Source organism: Ascaphus truei, chromosome 10 (assembly GCF_040206685.1).
Source record: "Ascaphus truei isolate aAscTru1 chromosome 10, aAscTru1.hap1, whole genome shotgun sequence".
NCBI lineage: Eukaryota > Metazoa > Chordata > Amphibia > Anura > Ascaphidae > Ascaphus > Ascaphus truei.
This window is the reverse complement of record NC_134492.1, coordinates 21,798,280-21,814,586: the sequence shown is the minus strand read 5'-3', so window position 1 is coordinate 21,814,586 and position 16,307 is coordinate 21,798,280. Positions and strand designations below refer to the sequence as shown.

Below are 16,307 nucleotides of genomic sequence, written 5' to 3'. Positions count from 1 at the left end.
CTATATATAGGCAGCATGTAAATGTATAGTGAAAACACAGGGTTTTAATGTGTTAATACACCAATTACTGTTTGTCAAGACTGAAACATCAAGCACTGTAATCTGTGTATTGATGTGCCAAACCCATATTTGGTGTATAGTAATCTCATGGAAGAACCCTAATTTGTGTGTTCAAAGATCCATCCCGACGTCCTGTGCTTGTTATGCCTTCTAGATATCATGAGATGAGGCACCGCAGGAGTTGGGCATCATTCAGTATTATTTTAACACCTCTGGCAGCGAAGGTGTTTAGCTCTGTCACTAATTGCTGGTGGACTCCTTAGCAAAGATAATGAACTAGTTCTTTGAAGACATCTCTTGTGTTGTTTTTTTTTTATATACTGTATACGGATTTAACAAAAAATGTGTAATTTTCAAATCTCCCCTCAACAGTGGTGGACCTCCAAGCACCAGGATAACAGCCGAATTCTCCAAATGGGCCAGTGATGGTGAGTGCTAAAGCCAAGCATGGCTTTATAGAAATTATGTCACTAATGCCATGAGCCATAAACAGTACTTTCAAAAATGTATCTTAAGAGACCATCATTTTGAAGGGAGTTTAATAACCTTTAGTGATATTCAACATAGTGAGGAAAGAGATAGGATAGCTCTTTATCAGTGTATCATACTTCTTAATAAGCCACACGTTTAGAAAGTGTGTGTGTGTGTGTGTGTGTGTGTGTGTGTGTGTGTGTGTGTGTGTGTGTATATATAATATTTTTTTTGCTTTGTATGTACCTTCCTCTTAATAAGTGGGTTATTTGGGGGGGGAGGTGGCAGGGGAGCTCAGTTTTACAGCAATATGCCCCCTGAATAAATAATATACAAACTGTCGCGCTTTCTCATCATAGAAATGCCCTCAACAAGTAACGGCGAGAGCAGTAAGCAGGAAGCCATGCAGAAAACCTGCAAGAATAGCGACATTGAAAAGTAAGTATATACATCCATACATACATTATATTACAAGATACAAGCTAACTGTGGGCAGACTGAAGGTCTCTTGGAAATTCCTGTTCAGGGGCTGTCCTGTTATCACATTCTGCACCAGGTGTAGAAAAGAAGCCACAAAGTACTTTTTCATTTGTGACCTGTGTGTTGACAGTAGTGATGGTGTAAATTCTGCTGCCGTTTTATACCTCAAGCAAAAAAAATAAACTACCAGACATTAAAAGGGACCATTGCTGGACAGTACAGAGCATAGTCACGTGACCAGGCAACTGTTGGTGCATAACTTTTTTGCAAAGTTTTGTCTTTTTTTTTTTGTTTTTTTTACAATACTCTATAAAGCCATGTGAGATTCAGGAGGATAAATTACTTAAGCAAGTCTGCCAGCTAGAACTTAAAGTGAAAAATATAGAAACCAGTTCCCATAACACAAATTGCAAGTCCCTGTAATATCGATCTAGCAAGTCTAATTTTGAAAAATAGGAAGTTCCAAAAAAAAAAAAAAAAAAAAAAGAAATTTCTGAGACTCCTAGAAAAGGTCCAAATTGGGAAATCTTTAAAGTAACAATCCTGCCTATGATTTTTTTTTTTTTTTTTTAAATACTTCAGTTGATTTATTTTACGTTCTTGGACTGAGGGGCTCACACGGAGCTAAAAGGTGTGGTTTTCCACTCCGTGGACACCCTGGTTCGTGGTGTGTGTATGTAAAGGTACCTATGGTGGTGCTCCTCCTGGCACTGGCAGAACAATATGGCCACACAATCTTGCAGGATTCACCGGCAAATATGAATCCACAACATTATTGGTTGCGTCTTCTTGTTGAACGGTACCAGTGGCCATACTGGATTTTCCATGAGGTAGCACCGAAAGCCATCTGTAGCTTGGGAACTGTGAAGCCCACAGAGCTGAAAATATGTTTCAGCTATGGAGGACCCCCTCGTTCCAATTAGGTAAAGAAATCCATCTAATATTTCTGCGGGATTGCTTCTTCAAGTTCATCCATATTTATTACTCCCAGGAAAGTGGCAGCCTTTGAGCCCCTGTAACGAAAGCGGTTTATATGATCTATTTGTAGTTGTTGTACATTGTTTCCAACTAGAACACAATCATAGCTCCTGGATTAGCAATAGCAATCGGTGTGTAAGCCAATAAAGATGCCACTTTTATGCATTTACTTTGGTCCTAGGTAGAGATGTGCGAATCCGCCCAAATCTGTTTTCCCCCCATTTTCTCGCATTTCCCCCCCAAACACCTCCCCCCTGCCCCACCCTGGTTTCCAAAATCCGGATTTGTAGAATCCAATCCACGGATTCAGCAACTCGTTGGAGGATTCTTAAAATTCAGTCAACTGATTGCTGAATTCAGCGATTGAATTCTACAAATCCGTTTACACATGGCTCTTTTTTACACATGGCTCTTTTTTACATTGATCCGCGGACCAAAGGAACCGGCCAATCCACTGCAAACCAAATCTGCCCCCAAAATTCGCCCATTTCTAGTCCTGGGTTAAACTTTCCCTTCTATGAGCTTCACTAGATTGTGACAATTCTAAGGAAGCAGCTCACCCCTAATACAACCTAATTATAAAATTAGCTCCTTGTGATGCCCTTTAGAGCAGAATACCTACTTTATTTGTAGTTACAGCTGAACCCCTTATAACGCGGTGCTCGGGGTCCACATAATGAGACCGTCAATTAGTACGTTTATTAAGTACTGTTCTTTGTATATACATGCCTCAGCAAATGCATGCTTTGGCAGGAGGGTCCTACAGTCAATGTCACCACTTAAATAAAAGATTATATTTGAGTGACAAGGCGTGTGGTGTGTTTTATAGGACCCCTCCCCCCTCCCACTTTTTATGTGGGTACTGCTTTGGCAAGTCCCATTGTTGACCACTGCCTTGGGGACAACCAGGAAAATAGAAAATTGATACACAACTTAACATAATTTTATTTTCCTGGAGAGTCCATCCATGGCACCAGATTGATTAACATACTTAATATTACCCGCCATTTTTATTACATGATGATGTAGTTTATGTAGCACCAGCAGTGTGCACGACATTTACAGCAAAAGTGTATGGACTGTTTCATACGGCAGATTGCATGTATAAAACAGGGATCAGAAGACCAGAATTCATATAAGTCTAGTAGTTGGGGGAACCCTTTCCTAGAATAGCTTACAGTCTTATTATTAGTACTTCTATTATCATAGTTACTTAGTTAATATCCACTTAATTAAAGATACTGCACCCCACATTTATCATTGCTTGTATATTGCTGTTGGGGTAACAGCTCATTCCCCACAGCTGCTAGCATGTTTTTGCAATCGCTCAGTAACCACTAGCAGAGAGAGTTGTCCATCCCACGGGGGGACCTCTTATTACCATCAGAGCTTTCCTTGGAAGACTGGATTGTCTTGTAATAAATAGTGGCTGCCTCCGTGTTAATGCCTGCCTGGATACTGTGCCCCAGGTGTATCTGTGTGTGAGTGTATCTGTTAAATGAATTGATAACTAGGCTCAGACCTTGTGTATTCAATAGAAAGACAAAAATAAAAAGGGGAGGAGGAGAAGGGGGAAATGTCTATACATCTGGCTGCTAACCACTCCAACACGGAGCCATGATATATGGCGACCCGGCCCGGCAGTCTAAATTGATTCATCTTGAGTTTCTGTTTCTTAATCTGGAGCTAAATTGGTTTCATTTTTCTTATTTTCTTGTGATGGTGGCATAGACGGGGAGTTCCTAGGCCGGAAACTAAGCAGCTTCATTTTTCATAACTTTAATTTTCTGTTCTTTAAAATACTGCTGTTTCCCGTTAAGCCTCATGATTAGCATTTACCAAAACAAATGTGTTTAGAAGGTCTTGCTTTATCACCTGTGTCGCACCTTTTGTTCTCTTTTTAGAATAATGGGTAATAGCTTTGGTGGGGGAATCCATTTATGGCTATTATATAGCTGCATCCAGCTAACCTGACCTAGATAGACCACCTATAACTAATGAACCTGATTATGTATAGCATTAGGTCAACATTGGTCCCCTGTTACCTTTGCTATGTCATGGACATCATCTGGTCTCAGTGCATCTGAGTTTATATGGCTTGTTCCCTTGCTCAAGATTTGGCCTAAAACCCGTTACCATCAAAACATCAGACGCACTAGCACCAACTTTGAGGAATTTTTTTTTTCCGTCTGAAATATTGACAAAAAATTGCATTGTTTTATATAGATAAGCATGAAGTACCTTGATCGCGATCATCCGTTCTCAGATACACTCTGTGGTTTATCAGAGGTCTGTCCCCCTCATGATCTATGATGCACAATAAGTGCCTCTCTTCCTGTCCCTTATGTCTTTATTATTTCAGGAATATTTTCAGGAACTCTTGTAGTTCTAGTTTAGCAACTTGTATTTTCTTTTTTGTGTAGACCGTATAACATGCTGAGCTCTGCTGTGGCCGGCCCTAATATTAAGACAGACTTCCTCCTCCTCTGAGGTTACGGGGCCAGCATCTTAATTCAGAGTGTCACTGTTCAATTTTGCTTCTTGCCACCGAACCAGATTGCAGGCCAAGGAAAGAGTGTGGGGTTACTGGCCCATCAGGTCACCTCCCATTTGTTTTCCTCAATTTTGTGTTGTCATAAATTCATTCCAGCCAGTTGTGGTCGATCAGTTTATCTCAGTCAGGGCAGGGAGCTCTCTGCCCAGCATGATATATGACATGAAACATCTTAGCCAGCCTCTCCAATGAATCACTCCAGCTGTTGGGTGTCAGCATGAAAGCAAACAGGGCCCCGGCTGCTAGAGTGCCGAGTGGGATAGGAAGAGACATGACGTATGAATGTTTATTTAATAATTCTCTAATATTTCCAGCCCCAGTGCGGTTGGACCTCCCGAAGTGGGGAGGGAGGGAGCAGAGGAAGGTGGGTGGAACGGGAGACTCTAATCTGCTGGGGTGGGTCATCAATCAGAACGACAAGATCATTAATCAGGTGGAGGGGAAAAATGGGGATGCTAAGGGAAGAAGCCCACATGGATTAGAGCTACGATCTTGTATGTGTGTGATGTATGTCAGTTGTAGAAAGAATAAGCAAATCTTTAGCTATGAATCCTGATTGCTTCATGCCACTTAGTTTAAAGCTGCTAGAACCTCTGTGAAATCAAACCTTTCACCAGTATTTTTGTCTTTTTTTTTTTTATTACCTGAAAGGACAGTAAGTGGGAACCATTTATTGTGACTATTAAACAAGACTGTAACAGATTTGTATTGTTTCTGTTCTGGCAACAAAAAGGGTTTAACCCTGTTGATGTAAGCATATATTTTCCTAAATTTTACCCGGCTCTACATTTCTACACAAGCAATGGGCATGTTTTCTGTGTTCTTTTCACCCATCTCTGAGTTGATATGAAAGTTTACATTTCTAATATATGCTCACTGCATTGGTAGATTATTGCAATTAAGGACTGGTAGTAAATAGCACTAAAGACTGTTAAATAAACGTTCTTTTCAGGAGTGACTATTAGTTTTGAAGTTTGGAACAGGGTCTGTACAGCATTGCTTCTGGCAACAAACAGTTTTTATTTCTAATCATAACCAGGCTATAGCTAGAAAGGAAAACAAAGAACAGAACCTGCGCTCCTACCAATTGGGCTAAAATATACTAGTGACATTTTTACATTTGGAACAAAGGAGTTATTTGGTTGCATCTTTTGATCAAAACATGATTCAAGCCGCCAACCTCGTCAAGGTAGAGTCTTGTTTATCTGGTACCTACACTGAATATACAGTATGCAATTTCTTATTGTCCTATGGACTAAACTTTGAAGTATGTGAAAGTGCCCTGAAGGGGTTGAATAAATGAAGCCTATGCTTATTTGTGATTTAGTACAGTTAAAAGCTTGGCCAGAGCTAGAAAGGCCGTCTATCCAACGTCACCAGTACATTTCTGTTGTAGTATTGTAAGGCAAGATGTTAGACTACAGTGATTCCCAACAAGGGGCTCTGGAACCCATCAGGGCTAGTGAGGTGTCTACGCAGTTTGCCAAAAAAATAATAATGTAATGACGGATCCCAGGCCGTATAGTGCTTTCTTAAACTTGTGTGAGGACAGTGTGTTTAGTAAGGCCCCAAACTACTGCCTTAGCATGGGTGGTAGAGCTGTCAATTACAGCAGGTGCTTCCATAGTCGCTCCCCACAATGCTTTGCAGCAAGGCATTGTGGGGCATGACTTTGGACACTCCTGACGTAATTGAGGTTCACACATTTAGGTATAGCGCTTGTCACAGTATATTTTGTATTTTTATTGTAATTGAGGTTCAGTTTGAGGCCTTATTACGTGTGTGTTCTCCCACGAGCTCAGAACACTATACTGCCTGGAATCGGGCAAACGGTTTTGTTAGAAATAGTCTTAGTAGGCAATAAGATTTATAAATTAGTGGTTCGCGGAACAAATATTTGACTGAATGGGAATGCATAGAGATACCAAGTCAATTGTTCAGAAGGCACATAGCAGTGATAAGTGAAGACTAAGACAGTGTTCACACACTGTAGCTAATGTGAACATTTTAAATATTGTTGTTTTCCACCTCTGGCATTCTTATTGCTATCACTTTCTTCATACCAAGGACCCGCTTTTGTACGTCATCGAAAAGCCCTGAGCGCAGCCAACTGTTTGTACCATTTCCCAAAACTAAGAATGGATGAACTTGTTAACCATGAATCTTGTTCTGAATTCAGAGCAGGGCAAGCAGAAAGCTTGTAGATTGCACCAATTCATAATCACTTGGCAGTCAGGACACACAGGGCATATAGCCAAAACAAGCTGTCCTCTCTGTTTACAGGTGAGGAAACATTCCCTTCACGTCTTAAAATCTGTGAAAGCTCTTTTTTTTTGTTCCAGAAAGACAATGAATTGGCATCCTTGCCATATTGGCCCCTTCCCATGATGGATGATAAATTGGCAGCTTTCTAAATTAATGTTTTTAAATGAATACAAAAGAAAATAAGCATTGCCAGAGTCAATGTGTCTAATTTAGCATTGTCCCTGTGCCATCCCAGTACTGGTATTAATCAAATTGGTTTTGCATTCCACTGTACAACATCATTGTCCTGAGTCACAATGTTTGAAGCAGACGTTTATTTGGGGACAATTGACTGCCACAATAAATGATTCAACAGTAAATGTGCACATCACAACACGTGTGTACAAATCTGTGTCATCACCTGTTGACTGAGCCACTGATTTAGCCACATGTGCTGGAGCAGGGATATCCTAAAAACCTGACCTGTCGGTGGCCCTTGACGACTGGTGTTGGCCACTTCTAAAATAGAACATGTCATTTGGTCCTTTTCTCCTTTGATCTCTGGCAGAGTGCTCATGACTCTGCTTTAACTCTCTACCTTTGATGTGCAGAGGTGTCTTGTATACCAGGGTACAAATCTTACAAATGATTTGCAGTGACATTTACTGCTTTGGATGGCATCTACGCTGTAACCAGTCTTAAAGGCTAACCTACCACTTGTCTGACTTCCTGTTTAGTTTACTACCATTGGGCCACACAATTGAGGTCTTTGTAGAAGTTGCTGTGAAAACACTAGGTGTAATATTTTTCTTTGGATTGATGGTCGCTCCATCCAAAATAAAAACCCTAACCTTTCCCCGCCTGACCTGACTGCTCTAGAGTCGCAGGATTTTCTTCAGGTTTAACAAAAACTTGTGTTGATCAAGAACTTTGTAGGCTGCAACCTTTGCACCTTTTTTGAAACGCGGCCATACTTGGCGGTGTCACTGGCAGGTATCTGAATTTTCCAACAGACCGTACTCTTACACTGAGGGCCTCTTTATTTTACCCTCTTGTTTGGTTACCTAAAATTCCAGCATCTCCTGCCAAGCCTGTCATCGTACCTTACAGCACTGGAATAAGTTTGCGTACACTAATAATTATTTGAGTTAGCAGTGAGCTGTTTTCTGTAATGTTGAAAGCTAAGGGTAATGCCAAACTTAACACCAAAATCCCTATTCAGATAGGGTTACATGAAAGTCGCTTTAGGGTTCTCCACTGGGTGTCTGCTTTAACCCTTTCTCTCCTGAGGTGGTCCCAAAGTGTGTGTGTGTGTATACATGAGGCATGAGACTTTGAAACGGACAATTTAACCCTTTTGGTACAGATACAATTATTTGTATTTTTTCTCCTTGTTTGATTATGTACAAAGGAACATTATATTTTTTGTGATATTTGTTGCTCTGTTTTGCAGTTGGGGTTATCTATTCCATTATTACACATGAATAAGCTTTAAGGTAACGCATATCTGAATGCTCTCACTCAGCCCTTGAGAAACCATACTCAAAGATTAAAAAATAAAATAAAACAACCCTTTATAGATTGGGAAAATGTGGGAAGCCCTCTTACCATGAACTCACTTTAAATTGCACAAAATTGGGGTGTAATCATCACCTTGTTTCTGCTTGCTGTCAAAAGGGAAGAAATCTCATTCACTATTTCATAGACAGATCCCTGCTCTGGTGGTAATTCTGTATCCATTGCATTAGTGAAATGAATCTGTATGCCCCTGATGTGACGGATCCTTCTTAGTTTCTTTATTAAATATGACATTAAAAGAGGAATAAGAGCGAGCTTGGCCTAGCGAGTGCCATGATATTTTACTGGTGGCACCTTTAATCTCTACAGGAAGAACTTTAACGAGAGACACACAAACAGCTAAGCTGTAAAAGTGATCAAAATAATCATTTATGATTCAATGTACCTTATGATAAGGAGAATCATACAGTGGGCAAGTAAAAATAGAAGAAAAAAAAAATATATATATCTACTATATATTTCTGAAAGCATTGTATGTATGTATGTTTCACTGTGTTCCCTGTCCCTAGCGGCAATCTCATTGGTCCCTTGGCCCGCCCGCCCCCCCCCCCACACCTCTCATTGGCCTGAGGCGGAGTGACGGGCCAAAGGTCCAAAAAAAAACCACACACACCTCTCTCTCTGTCCTCTCCCCCCCGCCCCCCATCACACTCACCTCCCCCCCTCCCCGGTGCTCCACTCACCTCCCCGCCTCCCCTCCGCTCCACTTACCTCCGCTCCACTCACCTCCCTCCCGCTCCACTCTCTCCCGCTCCACTCACCTCCCTCCCGCTGCACTCCCTCTCCACTCACTTCCCTCCCGCTCCACTCACCTCCCTCCCGCTCCACTCACCTCCCCCTCCGCTCACCTCCCGCTCCACTCACCTCCCGCTCCACTCACCTCCCTCCCAGGCGCGGGGACAGGCAGTGGGCAGGGCAGCCTGCCGCTGCCACGCGGCACCTAAGATGGCGGCGGACGGAAGGACCCCCTTCCTCCCTCGCAGACTAAGTAACATGGCGGCGGCCTGAAGGAGACGTCCCGCTCCACTCACCTCCCTCCCGCTCCACTCACCTCCTGCTCCACTCACCTCCCTCCCGCTCCACTCACCTCCCTCCCCGGCGCGGGGACAGGCAGTGGGCAGGGCAGCATGCCGCTGCCACGCAGCACCTAAGATGGCGGCGGACGGAAGGACCCCCTTCCTCGCGGACTTAGTAACTGTGTGTGTGTGTGTGTGACACAGTGTGTGTGCCCCCCCCCCTCCTGTCCACTCTCCTCCCCCTCCTGTCCACTCTCCTCCCCCTCCTGTCCACTCTCCTCCCCCTCCTGTCCACTCTCCTCCCCCTCCTGTCCACTCTCCTCCCCCTCCTGTCCACTCTCACCCCCCTCCTGTCCACTCTCACCCCCCTCCTGTCTACTCTCCCCCCCTCCTGTCCACTGTCCCCCCCTCCTGTCCACTCTCCTTTCCCTCCTGTCCACTCTCCCCCCCCCTCCTGTCCACTCTCCTTTCCCTCCTGTCCACTCTCCCCCCCCCTCCTGTCCACTCTCCCCCCCCTCCTGTCCACTGTCCCCCCCCTCCTGTCCACTGTCCCCCTCCTGTCCACTGTCCCCCCCCTCCTGTCCACTGTCCCCCCCTCCTGTCCACGCCCCCCCTCCTGTCCACTGTCCCCCCCTCCTGTCCACTACCCCCCCTCCTGTCCACTGTCCCCGTCCCTCCCCTCCTCCTGTCCACTGTCCCTCCCCCCACCTTTTCCTAGCGGCAAATTTAACTCACGGGCAACGCCTGGTCTCTCAGCTAGTGTGTGTGTGTGTGTGTGTGTGTGTGTGTGTGTGTGTGTGTGTGTGTGTGTGTGTGTGTGTGTGTGTGTGTGTGTGTGTGTGTGTGTGTGTGTGTGTGTGTGTGTGTGTGTGTGTGTGTGTGTGTGTGAGAAACTTTTTTCCATTGTGTTGAGACGAGGTCGAGGTGTGAGGACCATTCGTTTTATTTACCAGCCCCCAGCATCACTGCCCTATATACTGCCCCCCAGCGCCACAGCTCTATATACCGCCCCCCAGCGCCACTGCCCAATATACCGCCCCCCAGCGCCACTGACCAATATACCGTCCCCCAGCGCCACTGACCAATATACCGTCCCCCAGCGCCACTGCCCAATATACCGCCCCCCCGTGCCACTGCCCTATATACCGTCCCCCAGCGCCACAGCTCTATATACCGTCCCACAGTGCCACAGCTCTATATACCGTCCCCCAGCGCCACAGCTCTATATACCGTCCCACAGTGCCACAGCTCTATATACCGTCCCCCAGCGCCACAGCTCTATATACCGTCCCACAGCGCCACAGCTCTATATACCGTCCCACAGTGCCACTGCTCTATATACCGTCCCCCAGTGCCACTGCCCTATATACCGTCCCCCAGCGCCACTGCTCTATATACTGTCCCCCAGTGCCACTGCCCTATATACTGTCCGCCCAGCGCCACTGCCCTATATACCGTCCCCCAGCGCCACAGCTTTATATACCGTCCCCCAGCGTCACTGCCCTATGTACCGTCCCCCCCACTTATATGTGTAACTTTGAGGGCTTTGCAGGTGTGTTTAGATTTGTAGCTGCTGCTTCTGGGTTTTTGTTTTGTACTTTATATCCAGCAACCAGAGACCTGTTCTGTTTCATTTGCTTTTATTTGTCTCTCCTTCGCTACAGAAGGAGCCAGCAATATGTGAAAACGAGATGCTTTACTGACTTCAGGTGGAAAATGCCTGTAGTGTTTCTCTACGGAAATGATCTTGTCAGGGTTTTCCTGTTATTTAAATCTTTTAAACCTTAACCAGAAGTTCCCACCACACAAATGTATGATAAACGACATATAACCATTCATATGCTATGTTAATGTGGTAGCTAAAGTATTGGTAATCAGTGTGGCTCGGATACAAGGTATGCATATCCCCAGGATACCTTTAACCACCTTGACTGTGTCGGCAGAGAATAAGTTAAACATGTGGTTAGTAGAAGCATCAGTGCATGGTCTCTTAGGTTTTTTATGTACTTACGATCTCAAGTATTTTGTTGAGGAAGCACAATCTAGAGTCAATTAAGATTCTGCGCCTGCAAAATTAGAGATAATTTAATTAACAGAATTGCTCACAACAGTCCACGGGGACAGCGACTCGGGAATTGCTCGATTTTTAATTTTGATGAACAAAGATGTTGCTTTGTGCAAACTTGTGACAAATGACCATGTTTGGGGATTGCGGGAGGTTCGGGTTACCTGTGTCTTCAGGGTTTGGATAGATGGGTAATGAGGCTACACACACCCCATGCTGTCATTTCCATAGGGTATATGGAGATCCCTTACACTGAGCCATTGTGGCATTTGTGAAAGCTGCGACGATCCCCGATACATATTTTGTTAATGTTACTTGGGGGGTTTGGGAAGGGGAGAGGGTTGTTAACGGACCTCAACGGAAAGTAATAAAATAAAAGCAAGATGTTGACTGCAAATTCATGTGTTTCTCAAACTTTATGGGATGGAATATCCATAAAATCCTCTGAATGAGTGCAGTAAAAGTAGAGGTGAGATCCTAATATGCAGGGAAAGCAGCCCATCATTGGCTAAAAAACCCTTTGTGGACATTTCTGTTTTTTACCCCTTAATTTCCAGTGGTCCTGCAATATGCTGCAGGCCCCTCTGAGAAGGGATATGCATGTGTGTGATGGGTGAGGGAGCCGTCCCAGATGTTAATACTTTGTGTCTTTACTGGTGAATGGGAACAAAGCTCAGAGGAGTGAAAAAGTATAATTGCCTCTAAAAAGTTTCTTTGTGGAAGATCTTGATTCACTCAGCAAACCTTCCAAAAACTGCTGATATTTAACAAAATTGTCAAGCAGTTGACTGGAAAACCCCATTGGTTAGTCTCCAATTGAAAATGTGACCATCAGAGGTTCACACTTCTCTACCTGCTGCTTCTCTGGACAGATATTTACCTCGGGTTCTGCAGCTTCTGCTAAGCACTATCTGTGGCACAAACTGGGTTAACAGCACTTCTGCCGTGCGCTTTCTTTAATACGGATGTTCACACAGCAGGGGGACTGGCTCCCCCAATTTGTACCTCCGTGTTCTAATCGTGAGAACACCAGGCAAAGGATTTTAGCCTAGTTTGCTGGCAGCGGGGGTTGCAAAGAAGCGATAATGCCAAACCTTTTTTTTCGTCTGAGCAGGGGTCCGGCTGCAATTTTTTTTTGATTAGCAGCAGATGAAGGCCACAAGAGGGACCTTAGTCCCCCGATCTGAGGATTCCACACACCCCCACCCATCCCAGCTCCCTGCTCTTGTTAATAAATGTATATTTAACAATGTCTGTGAGCATATGAAGTGATAATAACTAAATCAATACCCCTGCCATTGATTTGTCCAGGCTCCCTGCAGCGTGACGCAGCTAGCGGCGCCTTAATTTTCCAGCTAACTAGCGACCTGATCTACAGCCCTGCTATTGATCGCCCATTGTATCAGGCTAGCTCTAAAGTTTATCCCTTATATCTCCATTCTGCTGCCGTCTTCATTCATTCATCTGGCTCTGGACGTTGATTCTTCTTTTTATTTATTCATTCATTTGTGTATTTGTTTATCGTTGCAAAGTTATGTTTCTTTTATCGAGTTGCTAGCAAATTGGTCTTTGGAGAAGAGTTTTGAGAAGTCGTCTATAACTTTGCTTTCTCAATCTGTTTCCGCCATTTTATTTCTCCTAATTTTCAAGGATTATTTATATGAGGTTGAGAGATTGCTACAGATCTCATAGTGCAGTGTGTGTCTCAGCCTTTTACAAACTGCAAAACACCTACAAAAGTGAATTGTGACGCCGTTGAATCCCTTGACAATGAATTGTGATATTGCAGAACCACAAACCTCAACTGATTTTCTCCTATGTATGTAAAAATACTATTGCTTTGGTAAGGTGAATACCTGCTAAATAAACTACCAAGTGCTCCATAGTATACGTCATTTATAACATTGCAATGCAACATTCAATAACAATTTTTGAATTACTGATTGGAAAAAAATACAGCAAACTTATGTCTGGAAGAGTAAAATGTCTATTACAGGGGAGCTCAACTCCAGTCCTCAAGAACCCCCAGCAGGTCAGGTTTTGAGGATATCCCTGCTTCAGCACAGGTGGCTCAACTGAGCCACTGATTGAGCCACCTGTGCTGAAGCTGGGATATTCTCAAACCCTGATCTGTTAGGAGGGGTCTGGAGTTGAGCACCACTGCTCTATTACCACATTTTTCTCAGGTGACGCCTTGTAAACGTCTGTAGAACCTTAAAGGTTCCATATAAACACATTTGAAAACCACAGTCCTGTTGTTTGTTTTAATTTATACATGAATTGTCTCCTTTCTTGCCGCCTCAGAATCACAGAAGACTCCGCAGTGACGACGTTTGAAGCACTAAAGGCCCGTATCCGTGAGTTAGAAAGACAGCTCTCCCGAGGGGACCGCTACAAATGCCTCATTTGCATGGTGAGTGGCGTTGCAGCTCGAGCAATCAATAAGGAAGCGTCCCGATACAATTTGCATGTGTGGCAAAAACAGAGGCAAAAAGACCAAGTTCAGTCCTTTCATTGCCAGAGGAAGAATAGAAGTGTGGTTGAATGATGTAGATTCATGGTAGAAGTATGGCAGTATTAAGTAATTTTAAGTGTGGTGAATTCTTGGCAACTCCTCCTAGTAATGGAATAAAAAAATGCAAGGCATAGACTAAATATATATATATATATATATATCTTTCTTTTTTTTTTTAAGAAAGTACTGGAAATCCACACAAACAGGCTGATTCGTGGCCCTTCTCTTCTGCCAACTTTTATATACATGTGTCTGTTAATATTATTTATTTAATTTTTTTTAAATGCGCACGCTATGGATCTTTTTCATCTTTTGCTCGATTACACAAACGCTAGTCACATTTGGTACATTTATGTAGAAGAAAATCTATATTACACACTTTATTTGTGCATGTGCAGTGACCTTTATACTGTACATTAATTACATTTTTATAGTAGAACTACCATCAAGTACCTTACCCTTTACAAGCTTCCACCACAGCTTGGTGGCTCTCTCCCACAGTTCCTTCCTTAACTTTTTAGTAGATGTGATGTGCCTCGTATATGTGGATCTCGAGATGAGACGACCGTACATGTGTGCAGCACTTCATAAAATTGGCATTAGAATACAGGGCGATATAGTTCAATATGTGCATCACCATAAAAGCACACCATAGGAGATGGTATCCCTGTTCTGACGAGCTAACAATCACAGAATTAACATTGTGCAGCCGTTGACTTCACGTTCCTTTGAATTCGATGTAAGCATGCTTCAGACTTCTTCTCCCTCCCTGGCATCTTCCTTAACTACCTCTCGGTAATGTCACCGTGTGAGATCCAGGTTGTTCTCCGCTCAGTCCAGCCAGATGAAAACGATGGAAACGTGCAGTTACCTGTTCACTGCAGTACTCTGGCTCCCTCTTATGGCTCAGTTCTCATAAAGGTGTTTTCTTGACCTTGCTTTTGAGAAGGTTTGTTTTCTGGATCACCCCAGATACCTTGGTTGCACTGCAATGTTCAGTGAGCTGATCTCATTACCTAGACTTTTTTTTCACATGTTTGGAACTAATTATTCAGGCAGATTTTTCACACATTGAAATTCTCTATTTTTCAACCCAAACGAGGGCTAATATAATGAGGGGTATCACAGGGGTTTGGCTAGACCTAAACGGTTTATTAAAACCATAAAACAAGAGAATGGTGGGGAATGCCTTGTTACTAGTATGTCTGCCATTAGAATTAAAGTCAAATATGGCTGTATAGCCAACTTTATGTTAAACCGCACCTATAAAAGAAGGATCCAGGCTAGCATCTTACACCAAGACCAAATGACGTTCTTTACACGCCCCATGTTCATTATGGTATATCTCTCGCCGGCAGTGAAGTGGTTAATGGTAAGGACCCGGTTACTATTTGTACCATTAATTTCTTTCTCCTCTTCTTCTTGCCAGGATTCCTACACAATGCCCCTGACGTCCATTCAGTGCTGGCACGTGCACTGCGAGGAGTGCTGGCTCCGCACCCTGGTGAGCCTAGCGGTCCATGTCACAGCTGGCCCGTACCCATGGCTGGTGTGGGAGGAGGGTAGAGGGACAAACAGGGGGTGACTTGCTTCTCCGTGAATACTGGGCTCTAATTATGGAACAGAAAAATGTTTCTCTTTTTTATAAGCTTGTTCGTTCCTTGCGGGCAAATAACTTCAGCATTCTCTCATTTGTTCAGTGTTATATATTTGGTTCTGTAGACTTGAGTGTCTCTCTTGCGTAACCTCTGCGAAGGTCTCCTGAGCTTTGCAACCCGTGGGAACTGCAGCAGTTAGTTTACTGTCAGATTCAGCCCCGCCTCTTCTTTTTTTGGCCCGTTTATGCTTTAGTGACTCATATACTGTGAGTACCATATTACCAAAAGTAAATGAGATGCTGGAAATGTACTCCAGGCTTGAATTGTAACCGTCCATGTGCAAGTAAGGGACATAAATATTTCTTCCATTTTAAACTTTTTTTCTTCTGCGAGCAAAAAGAATAATCTTGTTTTTGTATAGTGGTGACAGTTTACACGGTGCCTTACATAGAATTTTGCAGGCGTGAGTCCCTGTCCCACAGATCTTACAGTCTATTTGTTGTATCCGAAGCACAGGGAGATAGTGACTTGCCCTCAGTCATAAGGAGCCTACACTGGATTTCCCCATTTCAAAGGCAGTGTTCTTACCACTAAGCTACACCTTCTGCTCTTTCCTTGCGAAAAGGTGAAAACAAACTCGAAGGGTGTCTGCGGTTATATTGGGAAATTCTTCTGTACATAAGCTTAGATGTTCTTTAGGATGCAGTTTTGCATTTTGAGGGAGTGTGCTTACATAAGGAGGGTGGAA

At 43.6% G+C, this 16,307-nt stretch overlaps 1 protein-coding gene across 6 annotated transcripts in view; it reads left to right on the top strand.

The window, feature by feature from the left end:
- The window catches only part of RNF220 (ring finger protein 220), a 204,761-nt gene that overhangs the window by 183,259 nt on the left and 5,195 nt on the right, over positions 1 to 16,307 (top strand). For 5 of the 6 annotated variants that reach the window (XM_075616196.1, XM_075616198.1, XM_075616194.1 and 2 more), the window contains 4 exons: positions 433 to 488; positions 891 to 969; positions 13,751 to 13,859; positions 15,391 to 15,465. In XM_075616196.1, coding sequence (XP_075472311.1) covers positions 433 to 488; positions 891 to 969; positions 13,751 to 13,859; positions 15,391 to 15,465 — 319 coding nt within the window. The remainder of the gene's footprint in view (positions 1 to 432; positions 489 to 890; positions 970 to 13,750; positions 13,860 to 15,390; positions 15,466 to 16,307) is intronic. The other variant, XM_075616195.1, reaches the window with a different exon arrangement.